The 23,653-nt window shown below is 49.7% G+C and overlaps 4 protein-coding genes and 1 non-coding gene across 5 annotated transcripts; 3 read left to right on the top strand and 2 right to left on the bottom strand.

Annotated features, from left to right (window-relative positions):
- Positions 1–9: 9 nt before the first annotated feature.
- Positions 10–960, bottom strand: LOC107210128 (proline-rich protein 2-like). Its single transcript, XM_015640508.1, has one exon. It carries the CDS (start codon positions 958–960, stop codon positions 10–12), a length of 951 nt encoding a protein of 316 aa, XP_015495994.1.
- On the top strand, positions 297–2,366 carry RPL32 (ribosomal protein L32). Its single transcript, XM_015640800.1, has 4 exons — positions 297–617; positions 1,187–1,287; positions 1,460–1,641; positions 2,192–2,366. The coding sequence occupies exons 2-4, from the start codon at positions 1,192–1,194 to the stop codon at positions 2,319–2,321; spliced, it is 408 nt and encodes a 135-aa protein (XP_015496286.1). The 5' UTR covers positions 297–617; positions 1,187–1,191; the 3' UTR covers positions 2,322–2,366.
- Positions 988–1,123, top strand: LOC117245086. The gene has a single exon (XR_004499290.1). It is a non-coding gene; the product is annotated as a small nucleolar RNA SNORA7 (small nucleolar RNA).
- Positions 2,367–2,488: 122 nt separating the features above from the next.
- LOC107210250 (cullin-associated NEDD8-dissociated protein 1-like) lies at positions 2,489–16,608 on the bottom strand. The gene is made up of 15 exons (XM_015640793.3): positions 16,382–16,608; positions 14,129–14,272; positions 12,730–12,884; positions 12,203–12,326; positions 10,898–11,154; positions 10,221–10,326; positions 8,988–9,133; positions 8,533–8,825; positions 8,008–8,149; positions 5,916–7,421; positions 5,457–5,552; positions 4,622–4,791; positions 4,347–4,511; positions 3,939–4,046; positions 2,489–3,761 (listed from the first exon to the last, which is right to left on the bottom strand). Exons 1-15 carry the CDS (start codon positions 16,447–16,449, stop codon positions 3,534–3,536), a joined length of 3,708 nt encoding a protein of 1,235 aa, XP_015496279.1. The 5' UTR covers positions 16,450–16,608; the 3' UTR covers positions 2,489–3,533.
- Positions 16,609–16,708: 100 nt separating this feature from the next.
- Positions 16,709–23,037, top strand: SEC13 (SEC13 homolog, nuclear pore and COPII coat complex component). Its single transcript, XM_015640798.1, has 9 exons — positions 16,709–16,800; positions 17,055–17,099; positions 18,060–18,175; positions 18,601–18,752; positions 19,301–19,434; positions 20,292–20,425; positions 20,772–20,892; positions 21,672–21,818; positions 22,180–23,037. Exons 1-9 carry the CDS (start codon positions 16,798–16,800, stop codon positions 22,288–22,290), a joined length of 963 nt encoding a protein of 320 aa, XP_015496284.1. The 5' UTR covers positions 16,709–16,797; the 3' UTR covers positions 22,291–23,037.
- Positions 23,038–23,653: the final 616 nt, after the last annotated feature.

Below are 23,653 nucleotides of genomic sequence, written 5' to 3'. Positions count from 1 at the left end.
CAGTACCACCTACTGCTGCCTTCCCAGTCTCATCCAGGGCCGGGCCCCGTGTCGCTCCGGGAGGAGCGGGCCCGGGGTTGGTTCTGGCTCCGGGGAGCTGGGGCCGCTCTCGGGACCGTCGCGCTGTTCCCGGGGCCGGGGGGTGCCGGGGTCCTGTGGACCCCGGGGGCGGTGAAGGGGACCGCGGGCGGTGAAGGGGACCGCGGGCGGTGAAGGGGACCGGGGGCAGCGAGGGCCAGGACCCGCCGCAATCGGCTCCGCCACGCCGCCAGGCGGCGCCTGCCCGCCCGCTCGTACTGGCGGAAGTGGCTGGCGGGCACAGGCCGGCGGTGTGACGCCACCAGGTCCTGCCAGCCTCATAGCAGGCACGCTGTTCGTGGCACTGGGCGGGAAGAACCGATCTGGGCGCCCCCGCCGGACTGAACCTCCCTGCCCGGTGCCACCTCGCTGCGGCGGCGGCCTGACCTCCGCGCCGCCTCGCCGGCGCCTGGTGCCGTGTGTGTACGGCCGCGGCGCCACACGCCCCTGCCAGGACCGCCCGCGTGTCCCATAAGCGCTTGCGCGGGGGGCGCCTCCCTCTTTCGGCCGAGCCCGCGGTGGACGCGCCATCGGCACCGGTGAGTCCCGGCCGCGCCATCCGCGGCCATCGGGGCCATCCGGCCCCCGGCGCTTCTGGCACGGACCGGTTCCTTCCCTTTCTCTTTTCCTCCGCCGCATCTTTTCCCCGGGGCGCGGAAAGCGGCCCCCGCGGGCTGGGGCAAGTCCTCTGCCTGCCGGGGCGACCCCGGGTGGGCGGTGCTGGGGCCTCAGCCGTGCCCCTTCCCGGGCGGCGGGGCCGCCTCGGTCGCGCTCCCGGGGCAGCGCTCGGTCACGAGCCGGGCCGGGACCTCTGAGGCGTGAGCGGGCGGAGCCGGAGGGTCTCGGTCGCTGTCCGGTGCGCCGGGCTGCGGGCAGGAGCATCGCAGGGCCGCGGGGATGACACCACACCACCTCCCAGGATCGCATCTGGAGAGCTCCCAGTGCTCTGCCAGCTTCGGAGGCGGGAGGCAGAACCTCAGCAGATGAAGACCCATTCCCTCACCGGCCTGCTGTGGCCCGCGGGGGAAGGCAGTCTGCGACACGTATTGCCCGGGTAGCTGCACCGCGCCTTGGCCGTGCCCCTTGCTCACCCCACTCTGTCCCGCAGCCACCATGCCTGCCCTCAGGCCTCTCGTGAAGCCCAAGATCGTTAAGAAGAGAACCAAGAAGTTCATCCGGCACCAGTCTGACCGCTATGTCAAGATCAAGGTGAGGAGTTGCTGCAGGCTCCCAGGGACAAGAACTTTTGGGGTGCCTTTGGTGTAGGTGGTGAAGGAAAGCCCAGCAGGGCAGGGAGAGTGTGGAGGCCAGTGTGTGCAGCCTTCAGGCCGGCTGTGTGCAGGGGGGTCTCGTTTTGTAACTGTTCTCTGCATTTGTGCAGCGCAACTGGCGCAAACCCAGAGGCATCGACAACAGAGTGCGCCGGCGCTTCAAGGGGCAGATCCTGATGCCCAACATTGGCTACGGCAGCAATAAGAAGACAAAACACATGCTGCCCACAGGCTTCAGAAAGTTCCTGGTCCACAATGTGAAAGAGCTGGAAGTGCTGATGATGAGCAACAAGTGAGTGTGTGGGGCCTGTACTCCCACCTGGGAGAGGTGGCACGGTCAGGGTGAAATGAGGGAAGTGACTGCCTTGGAGAGCACAGATGCCATCACGATACCCTCAATGCCACTGGAGGGTGGGGTCACAGAGAGGCCTTGGGGCTGACAATCTCATCCTCTTGGCAAAGGTACACACAACAGTGGTGAGCGAGGCAGTGCCAGGCTGGTAACCAGGGTCAGAACTGGGGCTCTGGGTCAGACCTGGGTGCAAGTCTGGCCCAGTGCTTGTTTTCAGTATAAAGTAGTAAGAGCAACAATTAACCACTACCTCTGACTGAGTCATTCACAAGAAAGGCTGAGCTGTTCTGGAGGGGAGCTCCTGCTTCAGGCCAGGCGAGTCAGGCTTGGTGAGGGGTGGCAGTCATGGTTCAGTGCCCATGCTCAGCTGTGTCCAAGTACTGCTGGCAGGACAGCTCCACTGCTTTGCCATGGTGGGATGGCTCCAGAGGGCTTTGCCTTGGCTCTGGGTGCTGCCAGAGCCAAACCCAGCACTGTCTGTCTCCAACAGGTCGTACTGTGCAGAGATTGCCCACAACGTGTCCTCCAAGAACAGGAAGGTCATTGTGGAGAGAGCCGCACAGCTCGCCATCAAGATCACCAACCCCAACGCCAGACTGCGCAGCGAGGAGAACGAGTAGCAGCCTCTGCGGCACAGGTGTATTTAATAAAGTGTCAGTCCAGCTCGGGTGCTGTTTTGCATGGGCAGGGGAGGGGCAGCAGCCTGTGTCTGGCTCCAGGGCTCTGCTCTCAGGGACACTCAAGGAGCAGTGTCATGGTGATGGTCAGTGAACTCGGGGAACACAGCTTCACAAGTGTATTTTATTTTCTGTACCACCCAGACAACAGATATCCTTTCACACAGCACTATAAATACTATTCACATCAACCACTCTGTCAAAAGAGAAAAGAAAGCACAGAGCAGTTCATGGCTAGAGCAGTGTGTCATGATGGCCTCATTCTCCAGTTAGCTGTCAGAACCTTTGTCTCTTAAGGCATTTTCTCTTGCACAAAGCAGGATTTGAGCACAGCAGCCACTATGGGCTGTGCTTGCACCCCTGGCTCCTGACACTGACCACTGGTGCTGCTGCTGGTGTGTGACCAGGACCAATAGACCCTTATGACTGGTGACACTGACACCAAGGTGCTCCAAGGGGAGAGAGAAACCAGTGTTAGTGCAAAGCAAAGCTTTAAGCAGGATTTGTCACTGAAACAGTCACTAATCATCCCTTGGGGAAGACGGTTGAGGTATTTTGCAGTCAAAACTATAAATAGGAAAGCCAAGCAACAAAGCTTCCTATTGCCCAAATGCCAAACTGAAGCCCCAGGAGGAGGCTGGGGGTGTCAGGTAACCCCCCAGCCCTGTGCAGCCTCTGCAGCTTGGCACGTGCAAGTTTTTCCCAAAAGGCCCGTGGGATGAACCCATTAATAAAGACATGGCTTCCAGTTTTTAGCCATGTTTTTTAGTTAAACACTAAATACATTCTTGGGCAGTTTAAGGTAGAAAGTGCATGTGCAGTGATTGAAAAGCCTTTGTACTGTGGTAAGGAGAATTTGAGGAAGTAATTTCCATTGTTCATGTGACCACAACTGCAATTGTTTTGTGCACTCCTTAAAACTGACTGACTAAAAAAATCGAATAATCATCTTCCAGCCCCTCTCCTACATGAGGCTGTATTCCTGACCTCAGGTCTCATTCCAATTCTGAGGTGTCTGATAGGAGTGCTGCTGGATCAGGCCAGTCATGTCCAGCTGTCACATTTCACACCATCCCCAGTTTCTCCTGTGGCTGCCCAGGGACTTGGACTTGGCTGTGGCATCCCAGGGGCAGCGGGGTAGTGGGGAAAAACATCTTAGCTCACATCCATTGACTCTGAGGAGGGGAGGGAAGCAGAATCTTTCTGAATGCTCTCAAAAAGTGATGCCATTTCAGGACTGGATCTGATCTGGGATGAAAACTCAGCCATTGCTGGGCTTTTCTCCACCTCAGGGATGGTCAGGAGAGCAGCCACTGCCCGCATGGCTGAACGCTTCAGCTCATCCTGCTTCTCAAACTCCTGCTTCACCGAACCGGCTTTCACCTGCAAATCCAAAACCCCGTTTCCAGTTGGCATTTAGAAAAGCCCAGTACAGGCACAGAAGTAACACAGTAACAAAGACCAGCTGGGGAAGTGAGGGAAGTAGGTGGCTCAGCAGCACTGAGGGAGAAGGCCAGGAGCAGAGCCCCAGCCCGGGCCCTTGCACGGTCCTGCTCTTACCTTTGTGGAGCAGGTTGCCCGGAGGGGCTCGATCAGCCGCTCGAGCCGCTGCAGCACAGCGCTGGGGCAGAGCACCGAGAGCCGTGCCAGCATGATGAACGTCAGCATCTGCCAGGAGGGGAGATACACTGCTGTTGGCTCTCTGTGCTACCCAACTCTGCTGACAGGCCTGGCTGTATCGTGAGTTCCTCTGCATTTGTGCATGGGGCTCTGCTAAGAGCTGGAAATGCACCCCTGGGAGCCAGGGGGCTGGAGCTGCAGCTGGCCCAGGTGTGTGCAGTGCTGCAACTCTGCAAAGGTCTGACAGCCCTGGGGACTCTGCGGCAGCCTGGGGCTGTGGGCATACACAACCTGATGGCAGCCCAGGCCCCACAGAGAAAATGACATCAGTCAGGGCACAGCACCTACCCGAATGTCATAATGATCTTTCAGCCCATCCTCCACGTGGTTCAGGTAGTCATAGATGTCCAGCCGGTCCAGGCAGCTTTCCAGCAGGGTGTACATGCACTCGAAAGCAGCTTTCCTCACATCAAGGCCGTCGTCCACTGTGTGCTTGAATGGCCCCATCTCTACCTGAACCACGACAAACAGTACAACTGTCACCAAAGATCAGAGCAACAGCTCCATCTGGGCATGACAGGCTGCTGTGAGTCACCGAGTGGCGCCCAGCTGAGCCCAGTTACCTCCCGGATGAGCTCCCTTCGCACTTTGGTTTCATTGTACAGGCTGGGTAGGACTGTGTTCAGTAAATCCCGGATTAAAGAAGGCTTGTTGTGAGCAGCAGAATTAAACAGGGCTAAAGCCACACGGCGAACGTTCAGGTCTGGATCTTGCAGAGTTTTTAAGAAGTCACCTGTAAAATAAGAACACATCAGTCAATCCTGCAGCCAATAGGCTGCAACATTTTTGCAGTATTTTAAAAGTATATTGGGGTGTATTTCAAGGAGGCTGGTTATGAGAGCATTTATGGCAAAATAACTAGTGGCACAGTCTGTCAGAACCATTTAAGATGCTTTCTCTCCCTCCATTTGGGATACAGTAAAGAAACATGACTATCCTGCATTTGGGCATAAAAACAGTGTGACTCTAGCTACCTCACCCTAAAGTCAAATCAGAAGCTTTGTTATTCAAGGAAGTTGTGGGGGATTTTTCTTGCTTAAGTCCCATCTGATCAAAGTTCTCTGAAACAGAAGGGCCAGTTTTATACAGCAGATCATGTGTGGGCTCCCTGGACATCAAACACTCATGTAGGCTATACTTTTGAAGATCCTTTTTGTGGGGAATTCTGAGTTTAAATGCAGAAAGAACTTAAAAACAATGGAACATGGCCAAGAGCGAGGCATCAATGCATTTAGCAAGGACTCACAGTACAGTGTTTCTGTTTAATCCCAAAAGCTGAGAAACACTGATAAAAACTAACTGGACTTGATGAGGTTCATAGGGAAGTGGAAAATCCCTGAGCTAACAACACCCAACCTCTCATGCCCCCAGCTCCCACCCCTGTCCAAACCAGCCTACCTATGCAGCCTTTCAGGAGAGCATCAATGGGCTGAGGATGGTCTGTAATCGTGAATTTGATGGCAGTGACCACAGTGCTCCGGGCATGTGGGGAGCCTGCAGTGAAGAAGGGAAGAAAAACAGTGAAAAATCAAGAAAGAAAATCACTGCTGTAACTCTCCAGTACATATTCTGCCCTTGGTCCTGCTACACGTGTTACAGAGATAAGGGAGTAGAGGATTCTTCTTATCAACTCTGTGTTTGAATCTGCTCCTGCACCATCTCCTTGTGTAGTCCCTGTTCCCAGCACCCTCCTGCTCTTTTGGGGACCAGTGCTCCTCTGATCCCCCTTGCAGAGAGATCCATCTTGTTACCTGCTCTCCTCTCAACTGGCTTTGCTCCCTGTTGTACCCACAAGCAGTTTACAAAACGAATTTCCATCAAAAGGAAATTCGCTCTGGCCATTGCCCTACCCATTACCTGCTGACAGCTGTTTCCTCAGCCGGGGCAGCAGCTCAGCAGGGTTCACCAAAGTCAGCTTCCCCAGGCATTCTGCCACCACGTTGCGTGTCCCTTCCTCTGTGCACTCACAGTGCTTGAAGAGCAGAGCCCAGATATCCTCCACGTAAGGTGTGAGGCTGTCAGCTGGGGAGGAGCTGATGACTTCCTTCAGGGAGTGCAGCAGCAGGTACTGTCGCTTGGGCTGGCTGCCGATCTCCTTCAGCATGAAGGGCAGGTACTCCTTCAGGTTGCCAGCGCTGACGTTCCCCAGCGCGTAGGAGGCGGCGGATTTCACCTCCTCGCTGGGGGACGCGAAGGCGTCCAGGATGACGGTTCTGAGCTCCCTCTGGCCACTGAGGTTCGTGCTGCGGCCCACCTCTGCCAGGAAGAGGAAAGCCAGCACTTGAACAGCAGGGCTGGACTTGGGACTTTTCACATCCTGGACAAACTGGTTCACTGTCGCAGGGGCTTCCTTCGGGCAGGCTGAGGACAGGGCTGCCACACACTTTGCAACGGAGTGATACACCTGCCTGTGCAACGGCAGCGAGGCCCCGGCCGAAGCCGAGGAGTAAACGGGCGCTGTCAGCTGCTTCATCAGCTCCGCGTAAGCCACGGTAGCCGTCTTTGTCAGCACCAGTGCCTGGAAGAAGTCGATGATGGCATTCAGGGCCCCTCCTTGAAGCAAAGGTGAGTGGACAAGCTGAAAGATTTCAGCAAGGACAGAGCTGCTGATCTTGGAGATACAGGATGGATAGACCTTGGCCAAAGTCGTGAGGAACATGATGGTCACCTGGGACACGTGCATGTCATTCTCAGTAATTAAGACAGGGAGCTCTGTTAGCACAGCCTCAATCATGGCAGGCTTGAGGCTGTCGCTGTAGTTCTTCACCAGGATGTCCAGAGCATTCAGAGTGCTCAGTTTCAAGGCACGTTGATTCTTTCTCAAGAAGGAAGCTAGAATGGGGAGACCTTCCCCTAGGATGGGTCTCAAATCTATTTTTAGTGGAGAACTAGCAATTAAGGTTAATGCCTTGACTGTTGTCAGTCTGGTGATTTCATTTTTGAGCCTCTCCAGAAATATCTTCAAGGTTGGCTGGAGGTCAGTGCTTAAATGGTCTCCCAAGTTGTAAATGATTTGTCCCATGCAGGAGATGGCACGTTCCTTCACCTCCTGGTCGATGTCAGCTGCCTTCAGCCGCTTCAGAGTACCAGGGAAAAGATCCTTCACATAGGGCTTGGCATCAAAGGTGTAAGGCTTGTCCAAAGGCCTGATGACTTTCACAAGTTGCTGAGTGACCAGCAGAGCTTCTGATGTGATCTTATAAAAGGGGTCTCCAATACAGGTCACAACAGAAGGCAGCAGGGCTTTGACATGAGGGTGAAATACCTCTGGCTGGTGGTTGCAGAGAAGGACGTGGAGGAAGGACAGCGTGTCAATCCGCATATTGGAGGAGCTGGATTTATCCGCCAAGGAGAAAACAATACCTGTGCAGAAGAAAATAGATGATGTCATATTTTTCCCAAAGAAGGAGGTTCATGGATCCAGCCAGGGACAATCACAGGAGACTTTTCTCATACTCACTATACAATCACACCAAAAGCAAAGGCAGGACCTGAGCCTTCCAATGGTGGGATGCTTCATAAGCCCACAGGCCAAAGAGCTTAGAGAAAAATGTGGTGGTGCAGATTAAAGAATCAGTCAATATAAAGAATTTTTTTAAATGCCGCTGCATCTTGCAGAAAGAAATGGCATTTGTATTTCTGATCTCAGTGTGGTAACAGCACAATTCCAGCTGCTTTCAGAGGAGGCTGGAATAGGCCCTCCCAATAGCATCTTGTCAGGGTACTGAGGAAATTAACTTGACATTTTTATCCTGGCTTTCAGTGCAGAAGCCAGAATTCATCTAGGAGCTGTTCAGCACATCAGCACAGAGCAGAACATCATGTGTTTGTCCTAATGCTGAGCACAGTAACTCACAGGAATAAAACTGGAACACACAGGCAAGAAGCACATGTTCAGAACAGATTTTTGCCACCCTGCTGCTTCACCCCAGACCACAGATAAGCTTACCAGGGATAAGTGCAGGTATGTGATCTGCCAGGCAGCCAGGAAGAACACTGGCCAATTCTGTCAGAAGGCTGAAACAACCCTGTCTTGATTTGATGCTCTTTTCTTTGAGCTGCTTATGCAAGGCCTTGATGATGTTGGGAACCTGCAGTTTGCACAAGCAAATGAGAAGGGCACGCCTCAGCCATCCCAGCTGCTCTCAGAGGCTCACTCTGGTACATTTCTACCACAGTTTATTCAGTTAGTTTCCTGAGCAACAGCTGCAGTAAGGCACCAGCCACACACTTCACCCAGAAGCCACCCTGCCTCAGTTTGCACACATGCCAGGGCTGGTGGAGGGGCAGTGCTGGCTGTACCCCATGCTCCTGTGCTGTGCCAGCACTCTTGCCCTGGGCCAGTAAACAGCCAACCCTCCGGGTCTGGGGCCCTCTAGATGCCTGCCCCAGGGCTCCTTCAGCTAGCCACATTCTCAAGGTACAAACTTCTCATTGCTTTGCAATTTAACCCAGCTGCCACCTGCTCACACACCTGGTTCTGAAGCATTGTCAGGGGAACATCATCCTTGCCAGATGCATCGGAAGAGTGCAGCCAGCTCTGGGTAGGCAGTGTTTGCTTCAGCAAGGAGATGTAAGCATTGAAGATGTCAGCTTTGACATTCTCCTCCCTCTCTTTGAACCTGCTTATCAAGGCTGGGGAGAGAGTTCTGTAGAAGTCCTGCAGGAGATCGTGCCTGCTGCTGACAATGGCCTCCAGGCACTTGGCCGCAGCCCTGCGGACCTTCCAGCTGATGTCGTCATCGTCACTGTACTCATCATCGCTTTCTAGAAACAACACAAGGGGAAACAAGGTGCAGCATTATGAGAAAACTGGAGCTAAAGGATCACTTGATCCTCAGAGCTGCCCTCTCCAGGAGGAGAAAGCAGGAACGGGAAAAATGTTAACCCCGTGTTCTGCTGAGCACAGCCATCCTCACAAGCAGGCACCTTGCTCTTCATCCTCCCCATTTTCAGTTTCCATCATCTCTTCCTCTTCCTCCTCATTATCATAATTGTAGTTTGGGTCAAAGGTAATGTACTTCAAACACAGTCCCATCACACTCGAGATGTGAGGGTCCATTTCCTTTGGGCACCTATCACAAATGAAAATTTTAAGAGTTAATCAGACACTAAGCTTTAAATATCCAAATAATACGCAAATAATACCGTTACTCTCAAAAGGATCACAAAGTGCTTCACAGACCATAAGAACATTTCGATAACATGAGTTAAACAAAAGATGCTCCTTCCTGCTGTGCATGAAGCAAGGCCACATTCCCCTATGGGGAGGATGCAATAATTTTTATTAGGACAAATAAATAAATCAATTGCCTTCACCATGTTTGGAGGACTGAGTTAAAAGCAGAAGATTTGGAGAAGAGGAGGAAATAGTTTTGCTCAAAGTGACCTTGCAGCTGGGAATGCTAAAGATGTCAGTGTGGGAAAACTCCATTTATTATACCTAATGTTCATCCTCTGCATGTTTTCAGGAGTACAATTCCTGTGGAGAGTAATACATTCTTCTCACAGACATGCAGGAAGCCTTTTGTTAGAGTGAGGCAGGCAGTGAGCCCCCTTGCCCTTCTCTCAGCTGGGATAACTAAACCTAACAGAGCCTGTGTCTCCATGTGTCTGTCACCCAGTGTTATTAGCAAGGTAACGAAATAAACCTACTGTTGCCATTTCAGCTGTGGTTTGATGGTGGGCCTTGGTTACCCATATGTGTCAATTCACACATACACACCCTGGTTGAAACCTCCCTTCCTGGGAGAACACCTCAGCAGCTCTGCAGGGCTCCTTTTTCAAGCAGTAAATGTTTGACCAAACAACAAGAGAGCTGCAGCTCAGCATCTCTTCTGCCCAACCCTTTCACCTGCCTTCAGCTCCCTTCATGAACCAGGAGTGAGGCCGTTCCCTCTGGCTAAGAAACACTCCAAGGACTGGGCAAACTCCCACTCCTGCAAAACCAATACAGAAGGACAGCCTTGCATGCTGATGTAAAGCAGCTCATGATTTCTGTCCAACTCTGCATGTGCAGATGACATTTCATATGTCAACTGGCTTCCCAACAGGAATACTTGCAGGAAGGCTCTCCCTTGAGGATGCTGAACATATGGATATTTACACCAGGAGGACATGGATGCACTGGATGGTGCAGAGGCATTCCCCAAGGGCACACACCTTCTCACAAAGGACTCAAAGGCCTGGAAACAATACTCTCGAAGCTCGTCATCATCCACGTTACAGTACTGAACAATCAGAGGAATTATCTTCTCCAGGTGTTCTCCTGGGAAAAACAAAGCAAGCAGCAATGAAAAGCAATTCTAGCCTTCACTCACCTGGGCAGCTGACAGCTCAGCCACCTGCCACTTCCTTCCTGTGCCAGACAGACCATTCCTGCCTCAGACCTCATGGGCAAGGAGCCAGCAGCCCAGTAAAACCTGCTCTGCAGCCCCTTGTTGGCACTTCAGTCACAGTAAGAGCTATGGTTAGAGATCTGTTAGGACCTAATCTCAACTCTGTCAGGTCTTTCAGACAAGTAATGCAATATGTGGCCATCCCCTCTGTCATTTAGAAGAGGGTGAATCCACTGACCTAGTTCATAGAGGTGTTAATTCAAACCAGGGAAGTGCTGCAAGATCTTGAGGGGAAGATCTTAGTCACTAACAAAGGGCAGCCAAAGTGATACGCCAGTGTCTTCTTTCCAGGTGGAGATCAGAGAACCAGACCAGAACCACAGAGGGGATCACAAGCCACTAATACATTAAGAACAATGAGTACTTTTCTTTTACCACTAAGAGGAGCTGCTCTAAAATGCATGTACATTTCCCAGCACCATTTCAAGCTGCTCATCCTACCTATGCGGTGCCCAGCCTGCCTGCTGATGCCAGCCACACACTGAATGTACGTCCTGGTGGTAGATGTAGACTCGTTCCTCTTCAGCTCTGCCAGCAGATGCTCTGTAAGCTCTGAGAAGATGTTTCCACTGCAGGTCAAGACCAGGTGCCCCAAGGCAATGATGGCTCGTTTACGTACTGCCAGCCTGGGGCTCGTCAGCTGGGGCAGCAGGCAGGTCAGGATGGAGGAATGGAATGAGTAGAGTGTTCCCCCCAACCTGCAGTGAACAGAACAAGGCACAAGGAGAAAGGCAAAGGCTCAGAAAAAAGCCCTCCTGGCAGTACAAATCTAAAAATCCTTCAGCTATGGAGACTTCATGCAAGCTGTGGGAAGGGGGAGGAGAAGTGTAGTGGCCAGGGATCTGGCAGAAATGTGGCCGTTCTCCCTTGGAAAGAAGAGAGCCCTTAAGATACAGCTTGCCACCGTGGGGCAGAAGCCCTGGTTAATAGCTCTCACAGTTGTTAGTCATTAGTTGTTTAGTTGTTGTTTCTCACTGGTTATCCCCTTTTGCCCTGCCCCCAGCCCCCAGGGATAAAACCCTCTGTTTTCTCTGTATCCCCAGCTATTCACTATGGAATTTCTTGATGATTAAACCCTCCTGAGAGATCTATTACAACAGCTTTATCTCTTTCTTTGGTGTCACCTAGGAGAGCTGGAGTTTTCACTCGAAAGCCTTTCCAAGGGCTAGGAGCAGAAATCACACACGCAGCTGCTGACGTGTGGGAGGTGGTGGCACCCCCATCGACCCAGCTGTGCCAGACAAGGCTGGGTTTGTCATTTGGGTCTGAACACTGACTTGGTCTGTAAACACAGGGAGAGCTTATTTGTCTCCATCATGGAGGAGTTTTTGACTGTGTCCTTCTGGATGACTCAAGGGTGTGCTAATAATTTCCTGTATGCAGATGACATACGACACTGTCACTCTGACTTATGCAACAAGAGCCAGCCAGGAAAAAAAAAAGCATGTAGGATGGGCTCATAGGGCTAAAATAAACCTCCTTGCTTTGCCCTCACCCTTCCATGTTTGTGTGAGCTAAGCTTCTGTGGGATCCATCACCAGAGGCACTGCCATTCCCAAGCACAGAAAGGCTCGGCATGTTATCTCTCATCCCTGCTGGGGACCTGCTCTACCCAGATATTCCCTAGGAACAGCCAACCAAATCCTGTGTTTTTAAGTCCCAGAAATAGGATTAGGGAAATAAAGAAATCAAAAGCGGACACATCCCTGCAGCCCCCTTCTATGCCAGAAGGAAATCCTCTCGTACCTGCTCAGCATATCTGACAGGATGTCAAGAGCTTCCAGCTGCACAGACACATCCTCCTGCTTGCCAATGGCTCCTGTCAGCTGGGCTGTGATCTTTTTGCACACATTTGCTGTCATGGTGGAACCTGTGAGAGAGAGATATTTTTCCCTGCTGTCAGCTAACAAGGAGTCTTTTTGCTGCTAGGAACTATTCACTCCCTTGTACACTGAAAAAAGAAATCACCACTGGGAGATCTAATCAGGACAGAATAATGAGACGGCTGCAGAGAACAATCCTGTCACTGGGAACTGCAGGTATCCCCTGAAAAGCTGATGCATAGCTCCAAAGACAGCTCAAGTTTTCATTTCACTCCATCTTTCATTCCATTGGTACCTCAGCTTTACTGTTCCTCCTCCTGATTTCACAGATTGTCCTCTGGCAAGTGAGTAAAGAATCAGTAATTTTTAGGCTTTAGACTCTGCCTTTTCCCCCATTTGCCAAAGGCTGGGACTCTGTTCCTCAGTGACAAATGGGGACAGACAGTGTACCTGTGGCAGCTGGTGGCAGCTCAGAAATAACTGTTTTGAGGCCAATGCTGGAGATATCCCGCAGCTGCTCCTTGTCCGACAGCATGTTCACACACAGCGTGTCCACGATGGTCTCCACCTGGTACTCCTTCACTTTGCCAACCAGTGGGCCCAGGCTGCAGGAGGAGAAGCCAGTCAGGATGAAGGCCTAATGCAACTGTCCATGTCCTTCAGACTCACACTGCTCCTTAAAGATCCTGGCCACCTATCTGGGAATGACTGACATTCCACTCTAAGCACCTCCTTAGGCACAGAAAGGAAATATTCCCAGTTCCACACTGAGGCCTCCCCTTTATCACACTCTGGATGGATGAAAGATTGCAGAGTATGTACTGCAGATACAACCAGAGATAAACAGGCAAAGAAGTTGAGAAGTTGGTCCTCTGCTCAGTGCCCAACTGTTTTGCTTTAAAGCCCAGAATAAACCAACCCAAAGCAGGCAGAGACAGGAGCAGGGCCAAAAAAAGTCAGGACAGTGGGAATCAAAAAGAAAGAGCCAAAGATAATAGGGAACAGTGACAGAAGCAGCACGTGGTTGAAAAGAAGGGAATATCAAGAGGATCCACAGCAGGAAAAAATAGAGGAACCCAAAGCTGTCTTTAAATGGCCCACCTTTTTGGAGCCCTGGGGTGAACTGAGCCATTCAATGGCATTTCTAGACTGAACACACCCACTTAGCCATGCTGGGGAAAGAGATGGGAAAGAACATGCCAGCAGCAGGATCCCTTTATCAGATAATTCACTAACAGAGGAACCTACTGCTTTTGTTCATTTGGATTAAAGAAATATGGCCATGGTCACAGGCAAAGTAACAGCACAGGCTGCACTCAAAGTCAAGGCAGGGAAAAATCCAAGTACATTATAAAGTTTAATGAAAACTCCCTTGAAGAGAAGGATTTGGATCTGAAATTAAAAATTAAACCTGAAATTAAAGCCCAAAAGGTACATATGGTACCATAGGGTACATATTTAGTACCATTGCTATCAAAGAGCAATGGAGAAATTCAGCACTGGATTTCAATGCCTGAGAGAGGTCAAGAGCTTGATGACCAAAATTTTAAATTGTGCTTCTCTCTGAAGAAATAAAATCTTAGGGATTGGCCTTCTGTGTGGTAAGTTTTATAACGGGAACACTGAAGTACTTCCAAAATCATCCCTTGCTGCTGGAGAGGTATCTGTGTGCTCACTCCTTGTATCTGCAGAGAGATAAAGTGCAGTGCCTGCAAGAGAGGGCAAAACCCCTTCCAAAGGAGCTTTGAGGGAGATGTCAAGGGCCAGGTTCTGCTCTCACACACTCTCTGCCATCTGTGATGGCTTTATTAGTGCCAGGGAACATGGTTATTACCGCCTAGGCTCTTACCACTTGACAGCAAGGTTCTGTACTTCCCCATTTTTGTCCTCCAGCAATTTCAAAAGCATTTTCACAACTTTTTTCTCACTGTCTTCATCTAGTTTTATTGAATCTTTCTGCAGTTCCATCATCAGGTCATTGGTGGCCATAAACCTGAAAGGACACAAGGAAAAAGTGGATTGGCTGAAGTGCAGACATAAATGCATCACCTTTGCATCACCTGGGACAGAACTTGGCAACTGGTGCTTGTATAAAAACAAAGAGTAACTTACAACACTGTCCTAAGAAAAAAGGAAAATTACTATCTTACAAGTAGATAACTACTTAGCTGGGGTCAGGTAAACAAAAACTCTAAAAGTGGCACTCAGCATGTGTATTTTTTCTCAGTGACTAAATGAAGATGGTTAACTATGCCAGATAAAAATCATGATAGGTTTTTTCACCAGTTTTTCACCTGGCCTAGGAAAAGCAGTCTGGGGTCTAAGAATGCACTTAGCTCTGTTCTTTCTGGCTAACTTACCACTGATAGTATGACCCCACACATAGACATACCCTATCACTTTCAAAAATGAAAAAAAAAAGTCATGACTCCATGCAAACTACACCTCAGAAGTGCACTATGCTATATTTAGATTGCAGTGAGCAAAACCAATCAAGTATTTATCACTCCACATTAGAAAGAAAAACAAAGACCCAACTGACAGTTTTCTAGCAGGGACAAAATGGATATTGAAAAATTCTGGAAAATATCTATTTTCCCAGAAACAGAAAGTGCAAAAGGTGCTGGTAGAGGAGTCTGAGGTTCTAAGAAATCTTAGTGTGGATATCATGTGTTAGCTGCTTTCCAATGTTAGCCCTGGACAGAATGGATTTTTAACAGGAACCTCAAAGTCCTTCTCTCTTGTTACAGAATGACAGCTCCTATTTAAATTAGTCTCTGATGTCACTCATTCAGCACATAAGAGCTCTCATGTACACCTCATGGTTTGAGGCTTCAATCTGCAAGCCCATTCCTGAGCAGCAACGAGGTCCATCAGGAACGAGGGACTGCTGTGGTGTTCCATAGCCAGCCTGAAATCCAGAGTGAGAAAACGGTAGTGATGTGCCCTAAGATGTTAATGTGCAATCTCTTTCTCATTCTGCAAGAGCTCTTCAGCTGCACTCTGCAGCTGTGTCAAACCAGCATGACCAATTATGGCCACAGGCTGAACAGAGCCTTCTGTGGCAACACATCCAACTTTGGACTCGCTGCCTACTGCCATCCTGCCCCAGGACCTTGGGATCCCACACACAGATCCATCTGTGAGAGGGGAACAAGAGAAACTTGGTCCTATGACAGATCATGTTTGGCCATGTGCTGGGGGAAAGTGGCCCTGCAATACCTCTACGACATGACATGTGCCAGGCATTGGGCACATCTCCTCTGGAGTGTTAACTGTAAAGTCTTTGAACAAACTGTTTGTACAACTCCTCCATCCCAGACTTCTTTATAAAGTACCTGTTTTAACATCTGAGAATATCAGCAGCTTCTACAAAATCCAATCTCCTTTTAGGCTATTACTAAATAAACCCTCTCTTACATCTCAAAATACCAAGTCCGGCCCAAACATTACCTTCCAGGTTGGTATTGAGAAAACAATATGCTCAGTACTGAAATCTTTCATACATGTCAGTTTTAATTACTTTTTATAGAATGCCTTATACACCGAGCCATCTGCCTAACCCTAAAAAGATGTCAACTTTTCTGCTGACATAAACAAAGAAATAAAAGCTCCTTAGTGCTGTTAGGGAGGCACATCCTCCCATCACACAGAAAAAGTTCTCCAAGCAGCCTGAGCAGAGCCAGTATGTGCAGCATCCGTCACCTAGGGACACGGGGGGTCTACTCAACCTTTTTAATGCCCTGACTATCTCACAAATTATCAAAACAAATTAGAAGCATTTCTGCTACGATGTTCTTTATTCACAAAACAAATAACAACTTGAATTCCAGCTGCCCAGATTTATTCCCCCTTCCACTTTCATCAAGCACCAATCTAGGCAAGGGAGGTGAGCACCGTTGGCTTTTCTACCTTCCCCCCTCAACTACGACACAGTCAACTTGAAACCTTGTAAGTGACATAACCAAAACTGAAGCAAATCTCAGGTCTCCTGCACACCCGTTCCTGGCCTGGAAGGACCCGTCTCTGGGCAGCCCCCTCCCTCCTCCCGGCCCCGACGCGGCTGGCTGCCGCCCGCAGGGCCCGTGCCGCGCCGCCACACCTGAAGTCCTTGTCGGTGGAGGTCATCTTCTCCAGCAGGCTGGAGATGTGGTAGGAGACGTTGGCCATGGCGGAGGGCTCTGCGGGGCCCGGGGTCGCCGCCCGCTCCGTGCCGTGCCGGGCGGCCCCAAGGCGGCGGGAGGAGCCGGGCCAGACGGCTTTGGGGCCGGGGCGGCGGCCCCTGCCGATAAAGGGTTCTGTGCTCGGGGTGCCCGGGGCAGGACAGGTCAGTCCCCGCTCCCGCCCCTCGCCCTCTCCCTGCCCAGCGAAGGCAGCGGCCGCCCCGGAACCCAGCACGAGCGGAACGTCGTCGCAGGCGGGCGGGGCGCGGCGGGGCCGGTTGTGCGCGGACCGGCGTGCCACGTCTGAGCGCGCGGGCAGAGGCCGGGCCGGGAGCAGCGCGGGGCCGCCGCCGCCATGGTGAGACGGGGGCGAGCGGGGACGGGGCCGGGATGGGGCCGGGGAGGGGGGGAGCCGGCGGCGTCCCGGTGCGGGGCCCAAGCGCAGCCGGGTGCGGCCTCCCACCGCGGCGCGGGCAGTCCGGGGCACAGGGTACAGCGGGCACGGCACACGGGGCACCGGGCTCGGCTGGGCGGCCGGGGATGGACTGGGGCTCCCAGGACCGCGGGCCGCGTGTTGGTGCGATGAGCTCGTTCTGTTCCTTCTCCCCGCAGGTGTCGGTCATTAACACCGTGGACACGTCCCACGAGGACATGATCGTAAGTGTGGCGGGGAGCTGCTCCGCCCGGTTCCGCGGCCGCTCTAACAGCGGCTCGGGGGCTCTCCGTGAGCACTGAGGGCGGCACGGATGTGCCCGAGCACACGCGTGGGGTGTGGGATGCAGAATGCTGTCTGAAGTCCTGATCTTGCCATTTTATACTGTGTGGAGAGGAAAACTTGGCTTGGAGGAAAAGGGGAAATTATTTAAAATCTTCATTTTTATGTGTGGGCTTGTTTCTGCCCGTTTCTATGAAATACTAGAGATATGTTTATATTTGCTGGTACAGAACTTCGGCTGATAAAAATGGTTTTCCTTTACGTGGATGTTTCTGGGAGTAATTTGTAATTTGCTGTAGGAAGGAGCCCAGTTAGGTGAGCCTAATTCTTCAGGAAGAATTTCTTCATGGAAAAGGCTATCAAGCATTGGAAAGGGCTGCCCAGGGAGGTGGTGTAGTCACAATCCCTAAAGGTGTTCAGGAAATGACTGGATGTGATAGCCAGTGCTCTGGTCTAGTGACAAGTTCTAATCAAAGGCTGTAGTAAAATAAAGGTCGAAGGCTGTAGTCAGTGACCTTGGAGGTCCTTTCCAGCCTTAAGGATTCTGTGGTTCAGTGATAATGAAGTTGCAAATAGAATTAAGAGCAGTATTTTTACATCCACTTTACATTTTAAGAAACAGAAATACATAACTGGTCACTGCTTACTGACATAACTAGTCAGCAGCCTAATTCCCTGTCATGAAAATGCTGTGGATTGCTGCTCAGAATTCCCTGGATTCCTTCTGTGGAACATTTGTAAAGTGATTGAAGAAGCAGCTGGGGAAAGAAATTGTTTCTGTGGCCCATCTGGATTGTTTAAAGCACTGTTGGGACCCCACGGTGTAGGGTGTGGGGTGGCTGTGCTGCAGTGGGGTCAGTCAGCGGGCTGTGCTGAGCGCAGCTCTCCCTGCTCTCTTGCAGCACGATGCACAGATGGATTACTACGGCACGCGCCTGGCGACCTGCTCCTCAGACCGATCCGTGAAGATCTTCGATGTCCGCAACGGGGGGCAGATCCTCATTGCAGACCTGAGGGGGTGAGCTGTCACAACAGGAGAGGTTAATCAGGGCAAAATCTTCATGCTTTGTCCTTTTGCTCTTGGGCAGCACAAAGTGCAGGTCGAATTCCAGGGTGAACTCCTCCAAGACGGTGCTGAACAACTTCTCAGAGCTGGGGTGGGGACGGAGCCCCAGTGGGAAACACAGTGGGGCTTGGTCATTCATTTAGTACTTTGCACCTGTGATTTTCAAGAAGTAAAATGTACTAATACAAGTTGGAATTGTTTTCTGCGACAATGAGAGCCCTGTGTCAGGGTGCTAACATTGCCATCCTGGCATTACCCATTCCTCATGTCAGAGCTCTAATCCTGCCCAGAACAGCGATTCACAGCAGTGATCTGTGAGGCAGCTGCAGCTGGAAGGGGTTTCTCTCAGCTTGTCCAAAGGATGTTGTTTCTTGCAGGCATGAAGGTCCTGTGTGGCAGGTTGCCTGGGCTCATCCTATGTATGGGAATATCTTGGCTTCCTGTTCCTATGACAGGAAGGTTATTATCTGGAAGGAAGAAAATGGCACTTGGGAGAAGACCTATGAGTACACGGGACATGATTCTTCAGGTACGGAGAGTCAGAGTGGAGCTGGGAAGGGAGACTGGGGAGCCAAGGGGATTTGGGTAAGACTGAAGTAAATCTGTTAGGGTTAAGGAAGAAAGGTTCTGTCAAAAAGGATAAAAACCAAAGAGAGAGTAAATCTGTTCAGCGCTAACAGGACGTTTTCCTAAGGTCATACTGCTGGATAACCCACTACTGATTCATACCATGTGTCCATAGGTGTTGTTATACAATTAAGTCAGCTTTCAAATAAAGATGGCAGGGAACTGAATTCTTGAGGAAAATACTGTTTCCAGTAAGAAAAAATACGTGTATCATGCTGTATTTTGTTTTAAAAAGGAAACTCTTTTGTTCAGATGATTTACCCTCCCAATGCAGATCTGTTACTCAGTGAACAATGCTCATTGGCTGGCTTTTGCTGAAATTTGAGTCATTCTCAGCTTTCAAAGCCACTTGTTTTTGGAGACTGTGCCACTGGTACCAGTCAGTGAATTGGTCAGTCAGTTTTAGGTGTAGTCCCTGTGCTGTAATCTGGTCTGTCTCGCCCTTTCCAGTGAATTCTGTCTGCTGGGCACCACACGACTATGGATTGATTCTGGCCTGTGGGAGCTCTGATGGGGCCATTTCCTTGTTGAGCTACACGGGTGATGGGCAGTGGGAAGTCAAAAAGATCAGCAATGCACACACGGTGAGTCTGGTCCTTTGGAGCAGCCCAGAGTTCCCAGTGCTACAGATAACACTGAGGTGATGCCTCAGAGACTTGACTAGATAAATACTGAAATGCAGTGAAATTATGTGAAACATCCAGAACCAAGAATAGTTTAAGTTCATCCAGAGTAGGCAGGTGTACTTCTTAGTCACTAAAATGAAGCGGAGATATGATGAAGGTATATATATATATATATATATATATATATATATTTCTATGAAATTCACTAAACAGCACTGGCAATGCCTATTTATTGGTAATTATTGTTAAACACAGTGCTGAAAGTTGCCTGGTAAGAAATGGCCTTGATCCTAAGAATAACCTGCACCAGCTGGAAAAACTGTGGGACTCCTGTTTTTCCCCAAATTGTGGAGATTTTTGTTAAGCAGAACATAATAAGCTAATGGCAGTGGCCCCCAGTAGAAAGAAATTCAGCTTGGGACCAAAAGTTCCTTCTACTCCTGTGTTCCTAAATTTTAGCAACTGTGTGTGCCTTTTGTCCTTGCAGTTTCTGTCTCTGTCTCCCCTATTTACACATCATAATCTCTAATCTAATGGACTATTTTGTGTGCAAATACCCTCAGGCTTTCTGAGTAAGTTCCTTAGTGAGGCTAGGCTGTCTCTGTATTTCTTATTCATCTGATGTTCATCCAGCATTGTGCAAGACTTCAGTTTTTCTGAGATGGGCTAATTCCCCACTCTCAATAGAGTACGCTATTTGTTCTTCGTTCCCCTTGGGAGCATCTATCTGTCTGTCTGTCTATCTATCTATCTATCTATCTATTTTAGTTAATTAAAGTAGGCAATTCTTAACATTGACGTTTTTCATTAACTAGATTGGATGTAATGCAGTTAGCTGGGCTCCTGCTGTTGTACCAGGGAGCCTTATAGAACAACCCTCCAGTCAAAAGCCGAACTACATCAAAAGATTTGCCTCTGGTGGCTGTGACAACCTGGTCAAGATCTGGAAGTAAGTGCCATGTGGCCAGATAAAACCTGACACTTTAGGCTTTGAGTGTCCCTGTTAGTATCTCAAGTAATATTTTCAGCATCCCTATTGTATCATCTTCGAATTACTGTTTTAGAGACATGTTTCAAAAATGGTAACTTAGTGATGTAAGGGTGGCTTTCTAATGGTCTTTGGTTACCGCTTTGGTCATAGCAGATATCTGACAGTAACTGAAGGTCAGAACCTCTTTGCCTGTGCTGCTTTCTGTCCCCTGGAACGGGGGAGGTCAGTTCAAGCTGTAGGGATTTTTGGAGAAGTGGGGAACACTTCTGCTGCTACCCTTCTGACTGTATAGTCGTGTTTTCAGGGAAGAAGAGGGTCAGTGGAAAGAAGAGCAGAAGCTAGAGGCTCACAGCGACTGGGTACGAGACGTGGCCTGGGCTCCATCCATAGGTTTGCCAACCAGCACCATTGCTAGCTGCTCACAGGTGAGGTTTCCTTGGAGTGACAGAGGCAGGCACTTGTGCTCACTTCCATGTGCTTCCTTCCCTGTTTCTCTAGTAAAGGAATTTTAGGGGTAGAGCTGCTGTAACAGGTCCTCTTGGAAATCCTTTGCTATACCTGGGTCTCTGCATAAGAGCCTTTGATTCTTGATCCTTCAGAAGCCAAATAGAAGCATTTCTGGACAAAGGTTTATGTGTGAGTGTGCCTCTATAGCAAAGACTGGCTTCTGTTTTGAAAATCATGAGCAGGATGGTCTCACTAGGTGGCAAACCTTCCAACTAATGTTGTAATTTAGTGTTCTGGGATCAAATTTACTGAACTTTCTTCTAAAAATACTGTTTTCTAATAACTGGCATTCTTAGTCAGCTCTGATGTCCTCAGTCTTCATATTGACTATTGTGTTCTTGCTGCTAATCTGTACATACTTTTTTTTTTTTTATAACAAGAAGACTACTTAGTGAGCTCCTGCCGTGTGACTGAAAAATAAAATCACATTCTGGAGAAGTATTTAAGCTGATACATATGTATTTTGGGGGCTCTTCTCTGGTATTTGCAAGTCATTGTTGGTAGTTTTTCTCATCAGAGCTATACACCTGCCTTGCCTTTATACATAGCAAGGAGACAGCCCCCTTGCTGTGCTGAGCACAAAACCATGCAGACACATCAAGGGGTGGTGTCTGAGCTGTGATTTGGAAGTGTAGCTCCAAGGGTAAATCAGGGTTGTTTCTTGTTCCCAGCCAGCTTGGTCTCTGTGCTTTTGCAGGATGGCCGAGTGTTTATCTGGACGTGTGATGATGCTTCTGGAAACTCCTGGTCACCGAAGCTGCTGCACAAGTTCAATGATGTTGTCTGGCACGTGAGCTGGTCCATCACTGCCAATATCCTTGCAGTGTCTGGAGGAGACAACAAAGTGAGTACTGCTGCCTTGGCTTTTACCCCTGTGCAGCCTGTTTCCAGAGGAGTTGAGATGAGACTGTTGTCACATGTTTAACACAAGGCTGTTGTACAGTCTCCTTTGCTGCAATGGGGACATTTTTTCTTCTGATTAATCAAGAGGGCGGGAAGACCCTAACCTTTGGAAAATTAGCACTGCATTCTGAGTCCTTACTGGAGGGCAGAAATGCAGGCTGAACTTGATTTTGTGGGGTATGACAATTCATACTCTCCTCATACGACTACAGGCTATCACCAAATCCATGCTGTGGTAGCTACAAGAAAAGGGGAAACAGGATGTGTTTAAAGCTGAAAGCTGTTCCTGCTCTGTTTTTGAGGTGACACTGTGGAAGGAGTCGGTGGACGGACTGTGGGCTTGTATCAGCGACGTGAACAAGGGCCAAGGTGGGGTGTCTGCTGTGACAGAAGGGCAGCAGAATGAGCAGTGATGCACAATGGAATACTCCAGCTGCAACAAGTGATCATTGTCCCTGATTTGCAGTGTGTCTTTAGCTGGATGAGAACTGATTTTATCTAAACTGGACATGAACATGGGAAACAATTACCCAATTTTATGAGCACTCTATTACTGGGAGGATACAATATGTTGATAATCAGCCTTAATTGACATTCCCTGAAATTTAAGGTAAACAGTATAGCCAAGTACTGTGCCAGATACTACTCCTTGATACTGTAGGCATTATTCCCTGCTTTTCTGGTTTAGGGGTCAAATCTGATTGGATGTGCTGTGGTCAGAATTCAGGCACTTGAACAGAACAGGGGCAAGCTGTCAAAACAATGAGGTGTGAGCTCCTTTATCCAAGGGAACAAATAGTCTGTGCCCTCAAAGACCAGAACTTCGTTTCAAATGAGGGAAAGGGCTGGTGGAGTTCTCAGGGTAGCTGGTCGTGTGCTAGCCAGCCCTGCTGGTAACAGTGACACTGTAATTGTGTCTTTCTGAAAATAACATGCTTGGCCAGGTGAAAGTCTCTTTGCTTTCTTGAAGATGAAAAGGAGTAGTGGAATGCATGTCTTCTGCTTTACAATAATCTCAAACTGTGTTATTTAACCAACATCAATAAATCAAACCATGGTTTGAAAATTTATTTTTTTTTAGTCACAATTCTGTACTGTACATCAGTTGTATGGATTTTTTTTGTTGAGATACCAACAGAATAAAATCCTATTGGTTAAAACCTGGTGTGCTGTATTAAATGATCTTTTCACAAAACTGCCTTGAAAGGGCAGTCCTAAGTCTATCTTCAGCCAAGCCACAGTCACATCTTCCCATCCATGTAATTAGTTTTGCAAGAGCTTTTTTTTTTTTGGTGGATTTTTTTTATTTCCCTGTAATGTTACATCCTGAGACAAGGCTTTACAAAGCCGTTGCTCTTCCTTTGGTCTTGGCAATTGCCAGGGAGAACGTAAGCAGTGCCAGCTTCCCTTTTCTGTTCTTACACCGTTACTTGTAAGGGAAGAAAGAAGGGCGCACACAGTTATTTGAAGTTATTTTTAAGCTAACGTTAGCCGTTGTTTTATGAGAAGCGCCGGAAAAGCGAGAGCCGCACGTTTATTGCAGTTGCGGCCGCCCCTCAGGCCGCGACCCCGCCCCTTGGCTCTGATTGGGCGGCGGCGGCGGCGGCAGCGGCGGTGATTGGGTGCGGCGGGAAGGGCGGGAAGGGCCCCGGCCGCTCCCCTCAGCGCCGGCCCGCCTGTATCCCCCGAGTCTTTGTAATTAATTTTACATGAAACTTTTCTCTAGAGCCATCAGAAAGGAAAAAAATCAGATCTCCGATAGTGAATGAAGAGTGG

The sequence above is a fragment of the Parus major genome, chromosome 12, assembly GCF_001522545.3.
Source record: "Parus major isolate Abel chromosome 12, Parus_major1.1, whole genome shotgun sequence".
Taxonomy (NCBI): Eukaryota; Metazoa; Chordata; class Aves; order Passeriformes; family Paridae; genus Parus; species Parus major.
The sequence above is the reverse complement of the archived record's forward strand: the minus strand, read 5'-3'. Positions and strand labels throughout refer to the sequence as shown.